At 45.0% G+C, this 10,139-nt stretch overlaps 1 protein-coding gene across 1 annotated transcript; it reads left to right on the forward strand.

Annotated features, from left to right (window-relative positions):
* The first annotated feature begins 353 nt into the window (after nucleotides 1–353).
* Nucleotides 354–6,368, forward strand: bsdc1 (BSD domain containing 1). Its single transcript, XM_076107815.1, has 11 exons — nucleotides 354–457; nucleotides 1,068–1,122; nucleotides 1,818–1,934; nucleotides 2,031–2,198; nucleotides 2,504–2,558; nucleotides 2,913–3,028; nucleotides 3,213–3,281; nucleotides 3,599–3,686; nucleotides 3,786–4,259; nucleotides 4,433–4,536; nucleotides 4,769–6,368. Exons 1-11 carry the CDS (start codon nucleotides 447–449, stop codon nucleotides 4,796–4,798), a joined length of 1,287 nt encoding a protein of 428 aa, XP_075963930.1. The 5' UTR covers nucleotides 354–446; the 3' UTR covers nucleotides 4,799–6,368.
* Nucleotides 6,369–10,139: the final 3,771 nt, after the last annotated feature.

Here is a 10,139-nt window from a genome sequence, read left to right on the forward strand (position 1 = left end):
CTGGTTTATTATGCAGAGGTACAAAACTTCTGACCACGTAAACAGTATGAAGTCACATGCAAAGGTTGGTTACCTCTTGCTTCGAACAATACATGAAAACAATAGAGAACAACTGAAAGTCATCTTATTATTTTAAGTCCATGTAGCCCACACAGTGCTTCCCAAACTACAGTATCCTTTGCCACTCAGTCTTTGGCGTTGCCGTCTAATCTGGTCCTCTGCAGCCACCATAGATAGCGCAAATACTGTAAAACATTTTGCTGGCTACAAACTGTAAAAGACGACAATTTAAAACAGCGATTTCTTTCGATTTATCTCTGTATATGTGAATATGATTGTCTGTGCATCGTAGATGGGAAGTCATATTGTATCACGTGTGTCCTTTTTTCAAAGCCATGCAACCGGGGTTAGAGTTCAGTAAATACTGGTGATGTCATCGTGTGAAGATGGCTGAAGGGTGAGAGTGAACTCGCAAATTACTTTAGGGTTTTAAATATAATATAGCAGAGAGCACCGTCATCGTGTACACATTGTGTTCGTTATTGTGTTATGTATCGAATATGAGTGTGTGTCGTTGGTTTGTTTCAACGCTGTGCTTTACAACTCACGGAATCGGTTCAGGAAGTGCATTTGTTTACCAAAACATAGCCTGGCTAGCGTTAGCATAGCCTGGTTAGCTGTTAGCCAGTGCGGAGCAGCTGAAATTACGCAGTAGCAAAGAGTGGACTGTATATATATATTATATCTGTTTTCACAGCTGGCATTTATGTTCAGCCTTATTAATCACACTCGTGACTTACTTCGACACATTCTTTTTGCACGGCGCTGCTAGCTGACAGTAGCTAACTTGTTTAGCTTGCTAGGCTATGTTTGTGTACGTTAGCCAGACATAGCTAACATTAATGTTAGAGAAAGGCAGCAGCCAGCTGTCTATAACTGTGAAGTCACTTTATTGATGAACCGTTTTGAGCATTTGGTAAATGTACAACGGTCGTGCCGTTGAAGGGTTGTTAATATGGAAATGTTTTCGCTGCTGTTTTGGTTACTGAACGTCTGTGTGTTCACAGAGAAGGCTGGTGGGGAGGCTGGCTTCAGGAGAGCTTCCAGGCCGTCAAAGATAAGGTAATCAACGTAAACACAGTCATCCACAGCATTGAAAGTAGTACGTGTTGCTGTGTCATTTGTCTGATGTTGCTCTGAGGAATAGTTCAACAGTAACCACTTCTTCAGTAGATTCACAAGACAACAGTCAGTCTTTAGTGAACAACACACATTAACCACATAGTTGTCATGAAAGGTTAGATATCGATGCACCATTATAAATGACAAAGTCAAACTGCAGTGGTTTACTTCATTTCTTTATTTATTTGAACTTTACCTACTGTAAATAAAACCTGGTTGCACCCTTTTATTAAGGTTGCTAAAATACTATATTTAAATTGTGCTAGCTAACTATATGTTAGCATAAACAGACAATCAAGAGAGTTACAGCTGTTCTCAGGAGCATCTCTTGTTCTAAGAGATTTGAGCTTTGATGTTCCTGTAAGACATTTTAAAACATGTGGGATGACTCATTCACAGAGCCTGAAGGTTGTTGTTCTGCTGACACACCTGATGTTAATCGTACCTCTTTGATAAACAGTAATGTTTACTGCTTCTCTTCAAGTTTTTATATTTATGTCGTATGTTTTCTGTGTATTCCTGGCGTGAGCGGCGTTGAACTCTTTGTGTTATTTGAATGTTATGTTTTCATGTACATACACATAAGTATTTGTTAATCGATATGATAAAGTTGATCATTTTACTCTCTTCTGCAGTCGACTGAGGCCTTCGAATTCATCAAGCGAGACCTGACGGAGTTCTCCACTGTGGTGCAACATGACACAACCTGCTCGATTGTGGCTACGGCCACGGCTGTCCGGAATAAGCTTGCGGTAAGTTGCAGCCTTCACCTTGTTATAGACATATGCATGTCTCCTGTGTGAATGAGGTTTTTCGACGCTAAATACCGTATTTATGCTGCTTTCCAGGTGGAAGGCTCCTCTGAGACCTCAGAAAAGGTGAAGAAGAGCCTCTCTAGTTTCTTAGGGGTGATAACAGACACGCTTGCTCCACCGCCCGATAAAACCATCGACTGTGATGTAATCACATTGGTGGCAACGGCGTCGGGAACGACAGAAATCTACGACAGTTGTAAGGTGGGTCTACTTGTCCTTTTGTTTTTAGCTGAAAAACTGACTTGAGAGTCACCTGTTAATAAGTTCACTGTGTCACAAACATGGAGTTTCTGAATGATGAAACAGCAGAGATAACTAGATCTCTGTGCAGGGGGCTCTTGTAAATAACCAAATGGAAAACGTGGTTAATCTCCTTGAACAAAGTGTTGATTCAGGACAGATTTAGTTGTCTTATGTTTTGTCATAAGAGGCTGCAGGACTGTGAAAACACATGATGTGCATGCTGAGACGAAACAACCACGACTAAGCATTTGTTTGTCCTGCAGGCCCGTCTCTACAGTTTGCAAGCTGACCCTGCTACATACTGCAATGAGCCTGATGGTAAGACAGCACACAGTGAGGTAGACAAGATCTCCACCAGCATGTCAGACTGGTGTTTAGTTATATTGTGTTTAAAGGAAGCTATTTAATTTTGTCGTGTTTCTATGCTGGTTCTTTAGAGTTCTTACTCTCTGTACTATGCATCTGATTTTGTACTTGATTTTGCTGCTGTGACACATATATGTACACATTTTATTTTCACCATCGTTAGTTTGCTAGATTTGTGTGGTGACCCACAATTTCATTCATAATGTGATGATTGCAAGGTGGGCTAGCTGTAAGATGGATAAGATAATAATATTTAGCCTTTAGTATCTCTTGAATATATTTTAATGAGAAGTTATTTTTGTCCAGGTCCCCCGGAGCAGTTTGACAACTGGCTGTCCAGATTCAGTTTGGAAGACAAGAAGGGAGAAGTCTCCGAGCTTTTGGTCAACACTCCCTCTATACGATCCCTTTACACCAAAATGGTGCGTATTCTCTCTTCACTTACTATTAAGGAGCACAGACTCCAGTTTTGTTTGGAACCACTGCATTACCTTACGTCTTTTATCCAACCTGACCTACAGTGAGTGCTGTCAAACGCAAAAAGAACGAGATGTCATCAGGAATTGGCGGTGCAGTGAACAAGATTTTGTCTTGTTTTATTCACAGGTGCCGGCAGCTGTAGCACATTCAGAATTCTGGCAGAGGTATTTCTACCGAGTCTTCCAGTTGGACCAGGTAATTGTGCTATTTTTTGTGGTGCGTTCTGAACTGCAGAAAGTGTCTTTTTCCATCAGCTTTAAATGATTGTCTTGGGCGCCACCTGCTGGCTGAAACATGCTGGAAGTCCTGAGTCACTGCTGGTGGCTCCACATGCCCGCTGTGCCTGGGCAATCAGTATTGCAATACATTTGTATCCGCAATCTAGTACCACAGCAACGTAACAACAAGGTGTTAACAAGGAGAATTAACTTATCTTCTTGTAGTCGACAACATAGAGGTGGCACAGAATTTAAGAACAAACATAAAAATTTCCCTCTGATTGTGTTTTCTAGGAGGAGGCACGGAGAGTGGCACTGAAGCAGAGGGCAGAACAGACGACGCACACGGAGACCCTTGGCTGGGAGGAGGAGGAGGAGGAAGGTATGCTGTCTTCAGTTTTAACATTTCAAATAGTCAGATTCACTTTTAAAACACCTGTCACTCACACTGCCTCTCTGGTGTTCATGCTGCTCCTGTCAGATGATTTCCTCGGCGCTACGTCATCATCTCGACTCAGCGGCTCAACCCGGCTTCCCGCCAACCCGACCGCCCCCTTAGGAACGGCTCTACTGAGCCCCGTCCTGTCTCCCGCCGAAGAGCGTGACGCCGCCCTCTCAGTCAGCAGCGACAGCGGCAGCCTGCCGACGCAGGTGTCGGCGCGGCGGGAGCCCGTCGCCGGGGAGCTCGCCGAGAAACTGACAGAAGCCAGCTTGGAAGACGCCGTGGACAAGACGCGAGAGGAGCAGAGGCCCCGAAAGAGTGACTCGCCTCTCGGAGCGCAGGTGAAAGCTGTAACCCAGCCAGAGGTCACTGTTGACGGGGCGTCAGTGCGGCCTTCTGCCCCCCCTACCATTAAACCAGAAGCGGCGAAGGAGGAGGGGCCGCAGGACCTGAGAGTGTTCGAGCTCAACTCCGACAGCGGGAAGTCTACGCCCTCTAACAATGGCAAGAAAGGTGAGATGACTTGAGTTTTTTTTTACAGTTGGCAGTGAGATTCCTACTGTTCCAGTGAGGAAGCATAAATCCAGACAGGATTACGTTCAGTGATGTGGTTGTGAGGTTGCCACTAAACAGGCTTAGCGTCGAGGTCACACAGAGTTCCAAATGTGTCCTTCCGTCTCCTCCAGGGTCCAGCACCGATGTGAGTGAGGACTGGGAGAAAGACTTTGACCTGGACATGACGGAAGAAGAAGTCCAAATGGCACTCTCTAAAATAGAAGCTTCTGGAGAGGTTAGTGCCGTCACATTTACTACCGTTACAGTGGAAACCGCTCATCGTGCCTTGACCACTTGATTACTATCAGCAAATAGTTCAAACGGCATTTGTTTAGCAATGATCTGTCCATATAAGTGGTTGATCACTGTAAGCGCGATCACTATAAGCGGGGTTTCCACTTTAATATATGAATAATTGAGAACGTTTTACTAACCCTAACCCAAATCTTTTATTTTTTTTTTACCAGATGGACGAAGACTGGGAGAACTGGGAATGAGAGCCACCGCAACATGAACTCTGTTCCGCCATTAAAGCTAGTTCTCGGCAGACGGGCCATGCTTAACGTGTTTTAAACTCTTTGTCCACACTGTCACCATGTCATGATCGTCAGTAGGGGATTTTCCGGCGGGTTTGGACCATATTGGCGAACCTGTTGAAAAGAGCAACTGGAAGACCACGGCAATAAGAATTACCCTGCTCTGTCAGTTTAGCGCAGATAGGCCTCTAGCGAGGGTAACGGCTCTTGGCTATTTCTTGGAGTAACTTCTGACTTAGAGAGCATACGACACTAGTCACTACCTTTTTTTTTTCTTTTTTTGTAAACCTTAAGGACACACAGTGACAAGTCAGAATGTGAAAGGTATCACTGCAGCGGGGGAGGAGCTGGTTCCCCTTTTTCTTTATGCCATTATATACATAACGTATGTCGCAAGTGCATTGCTAGTTGGGCGATGACGTAACGGCGAGCTGCAGAATAGCCAGAAACTACTGTATAACGCTGCTTGTCATCTTCCTGAGATGGACTTCCCAAATGATTTTTTTTTTTTTTTTGAACGATGATGATCGATTGATTTAATTCTACCTGTGCCCCCGCTCTTTCTTGCTCATCTTTATTATGCAAGAGAATCTTCAAAATGAAAAAAACAAATATATATATGTATATTTTGGCCTTCGTTCACAGAGCACTTTTCATTTTGGATTCACTCCCAACTCTAGATGTATGGCCTTGTAAAACACGCCGCAGTGTGATAGTTATCCAAATGTTTTTTTTGTTTGTTACAAGTCAGTTGCACAACCAGCTAACATGTCGTTGTTGGTTCTCTCCCCTCTCTCTGTCATGTCATGTGAGTCGTTTGAATATATGAGCTTCTTGCAGGCTGTAACTCCGGTGTCACTTTTCGAATGAGTTGTTTGTCTTATTTGGGTCGTGGGAATTCATTAGTTCTGACTTGGTAAAGAGAGAGAGAGAGGGCGTACGTGCGCTAAACGAGGAGAATTCAAAGCGCTCCCGGTGTCGCGGTGCCGGATTCTTTGGCTTGACGTGGACGCCAGCATGTGATTTAGGAAAATGCGACAAATCTGAAAGTTGCTCTGTCGGCACCGTGTTTTGGAACAAAGTGGCTCAGCAGGCGGTTCCAGTAGGCCGAGGAGCGACGAGAGCACGCTCCATGCTTCTCCGCATTTCCCTCTCCATCATCTGTAACGTAAGGCGAGACAAAAATAATCCTAGAGATGTAATATTTATACTAAAATACACGCTTAATTATTGTATAATGTGCTTCGGATTGCATGTCTGTGCAACACCATGCAGAACATTGTGCAGATGGTTGCTGTTGAGTTGTATGTTTTCTGGTAAAGACATTGGCTGTTCTTCAGGTTCTTGTGTTGCATGTCTATGATTCTCGGCTGTGTGTTTCCTTCTGATTCACTCGTTGGACTCACCACAGCTGTTCTGCACTCATCTGTTTTCAAATCTGCTGTCGAGGTCTTTCTTTCTTTTTTTTCAAGTCGAGTATTTCACTATAATTTTTTTCAAATGATCATTGTCATTAAAGGATTCATGGCTAGTGGGCGTAGTGTCGTGTATTGTTGTGTTTATGACCTTGTTGCTGCTAAAGCAGGAAAAACCAGACGGGTCTGTTTAAACCAGACTGGGCTACGAAAACATAATTAGTGGTGCTGAGGATCTTCAATTACAGGAAATCACCACTCACACCAAAACTATTTGCTGTTTACACCAACTAACCGCTGAGCTAATGCGTAGAAAGAGCAGCTCTATCACACTCAAAAAGTGGAATTTCACAATAAAAAGTAAAGGTTCCTCACAGCTCGGTTTGGTCAAAACTTCAATAAAGGATCACTGAAGCGGTACCTTTATTTACCCTAAGGTGATGCTACAGAGGAGTTTTATTGCTGTCTGTGACCCCCATCATGAATCATATAGCTCTCTGTGGGGGGGGGGGGGACTTTACTTTCATTAATACAAGGAATTTAAATTATAGAATTATTAGTTTTAGAATTTTGTCCCTCTGTGTTCTTTTGCACTTTGAGTAGTGCGTTGGGTGACCAGATACAATGTAAGTCATTGTAACGCTTTCACTGCAAAGCTATTTCCCCTCATGTGTACAGTACCCTGCATCAGGTTGTATAGCGGTCCATCCACTGAGGGATCGTTTACTTTGAGGGAAATATTCAAACCCAACATGGTTCCATTAAACGGACATATTTCTAGATGTCTTGTGCATCCTTTTAGACACGCTTCTCCAAAAGTCCGCTTGACATAGTCGGTATCTTTTAATAGGTTTAAATAAATTTCAAATGCAAGATTTTCAATCTCAAGTTTTGGGACGGTATAAAAATGGAAGCAGTGTCTGTGCATGTTCCAATATGAAACCTGTGTACCTGCAGTACAAGAAGAGATTCACTTGATGGCGCTGTCGCTCCATATCGACCCGCCCCAGTCACAGCCTGCCACTCCTTTTCTCTCAGCCGCAGCAGACGTGTTCACATGTTCTGACATACCACTATGTTCATCACCAGCCGCATTAATCATATCATCGCTGCAATTAAAAACATTTTTTTTTTTAGCACAGAATCTCTCTCTCTAAACTGCTTCTCCTCTGGATGCCTGAGGAGAAGCAGCGAGGCGGTCCATGAAACGTCCGTGGTGTCCTCAGATGGGCTGATGTAGGTCACTGTGGAGGGACACCTGTGCAGCGCGCTGGCTCTGCAACATGGATGCTGCCTGTAAAGATGGCTTCTCTCTCTCTTTCCCCACCCCCCTCACTGTTGTACACACATGATGATACCGAGTGGGTGTGGTCGTAGTGGGGGGTTTGATGAGTATGATGAAACAGACAAGGGGACGCGTGAGCATCAGTCTCCCGCACCAATGTCAAGACCAACATAGCACCAGGACGGAGGAGAACTCAAATGAGGCGCCAATCTCCCTCTCACAATGTCTCACAAATAAACAGAACCTTGAACCTTTGAGCTCCTTCAAGTATGCTAGTGGTTATATTTCTAGAGAAAAAAAGGATTAATTGGCAACGTGGGCGAATGAAATTCATCATCTTTGGGCCATAAATATTTTGACTCTTCAGCTGTGTGTTTGTGGCTGCAATGACACTTTACCTGCTTATTTGTTGAATGATGTTACCGCTCTTTTATTCTGAAAACGACACCCCTCACACCTCTGTGGTAATGGCTTATGCATATGCCGGCCCAACTGGACCCCTAATAACACACACACACACACACACACACGCACACCGTATACATTACATTCTTTCTTACTCTGTTCCCACTCGGAGGCCTTAGTCAGCAGAAAGGCTGTAAAGGAATTTCCGGTTGGAGCCCACCGCTCCCTGGGCCTGGCTGCGTGTGTGCGCTTTACATTACCTCCGGCTCTTACCAATGTCATCGACAGATCATTCCACCTTGGACAGACAATGGGGAGAAGGGGGGGATACTTTCCTCCTGAGGATCTATTCCCCCCCCCCCCCCCCCCCCATTCCCTCATAATCCATCCTCGACCGACCACTTCCTGCTTCTCTTTCTGCTTCTCTTGACTTTCTCTCTCTTCACCATCCACGCTCCATCATGCATACGTACAGCGTCCTGTCCCAGTGTCTCCCAAACGCACATACATACGTATGCGTGCACACAGAGAGAGTCAGAATGAGGTCATTGTCCTGAGAGCGAGCATTATTGTCGGCACCCTGAAGGGAGAAACCCTGTAACCCCTCTGCCTTTCAGTCATGACAAAAGGCTCCCTTTGAGGGAGGAAGCAGACTCCTGCAATGTGTTACCAGGGTTTTCTATAACGACTTGCCCCCCCAATGCACACTCATTTCATATATATATGTGTGTCTGTGTGTGTGCGCATCCCTGCATCTTTGGGCTTTTCTGCCGGGTGTGAATTCTCTGTCTGAATTAGCTCTGTGTATTTCTCTCACTTCTCTTCACAGTGCATTTAGACGTTTAGTTTTACTCTTTGTCTGATCCGGACTGACATCTATGTGTGAACTACATGTCCAACTTAGTTTCCTCCCTGCCACATAGAGAGAGAGTGCTGATCCATTGCTGAGCCTTGTGAGGGGGGGAGAGAGCAAAAAAAAAAAGAAAGAAAACAACTTCTGAAGGACTCTTGAGATGCCTCGGGATTTTTCCATGACAAACCATCGCCTTTCCCAATGTCGAGCGGTGGGAACAGGCCACTTTGTTTGTACGAAGCGGTGTCTGGGAGGAATGCGGGGTTTAGCCGGGGAGGGGGAAAGTATGATAACTCCCACTCCTTTCAGATTTATGGTCAAGACAGAGGGGCTCCTCTGGATGCTTGTCAGGGGACTAGCAGAACGCCGCCCCTCCACTTCTGGGCCTGCCAAAGCAAATGTTTAGCCGAGCAAACCCTCTCTATTCTGTACGTCCCCCTCTGTCTCTCCCTCGATTCTGTCTCTTTCTTTCTGTGCAATCATATGGAAAAGTGAGTATCTGTTCTTCTGTGAAGCTTTCACACACTAACATTTGTGTTCAGTCTGAACAGGAGCGACGTTAGCATGTGGTTTTGCGTTTTAAACCTGATTATGGGTTGGTCGTGCTGAGACTTCCATTAATGATTTGATACTTTGGGATGTAGGCTCTTTAGCTTCCTGGCCTCAGAGTTAGATGAGAAGATTGACAGCAGCCTCGCATTTGTACGGTCAATATGAAGCCGCAGCCTGTTAGCTTAGCATAAGGGCCCGGAAACAGAACCAGCTAGCCTGGATCTGTTCAAAGGCTTACGGAAGTCCCTGCTGCCGGGGCCGTGGAACACTGCCTCACAACACAACTTTTAAACAATCGAGATGTAGTGCGAGGCGCTGGTAGGGGAACTTTGCAACGGTTGGACGGAGCCAAGCCGCTGAATAAAATCACGCAGCAGGAACTGAAGTGTGTCCTTTCCAATCTTTACAGATTGGATTCGTCATAATGTCCTCTCGCGTGTCCCCTGCTTCAGCAAACAGCAGTTATTGACGTGGTCTTTAAACCTGCTTCCATATCACCTTCAGATTTGCTTTTAAATTCTTCAGCACATTCCTTGGCTCGATGTGCGAGTTATTTCACAGCGGGGTAGGACTTTAAAAACTCCTCTAAAAGTTCTCAGAATTCTTCAAAACCCCCTCGTTGAGCCCAACAGACACACAGTGTTGTACGGGCCTCAGCCTGGGACTCAGCTTTTGCTCATTTTGTCCTCTTTTCCAATTCTTTTAACAGCTAGACCGACCACTCTGAATGTCCTGTTCCCCCTTCGCCCCGCCACCGCCCCCCCCTCTTTTCATTACAGTCCCATTCATTCA

The sequence above is a fragment of the Anarhichas minor genome, unplaced genomic scaffold (genome assembly GCF_050575085.1).
Source record: "Anarhichas minor isolate MPS153535 unplaced genomic scaffold, ASM5057508v1 ptg000040l, whole genome shotgun sequence".
Classification (NCBI taxonomy): domain Eukaryota; kingdom Metazoa; phylum Chordata; class Actinopteri; order Perciformes; family Anarhichadidae; genus Anarhichas; species Anarhichas minor.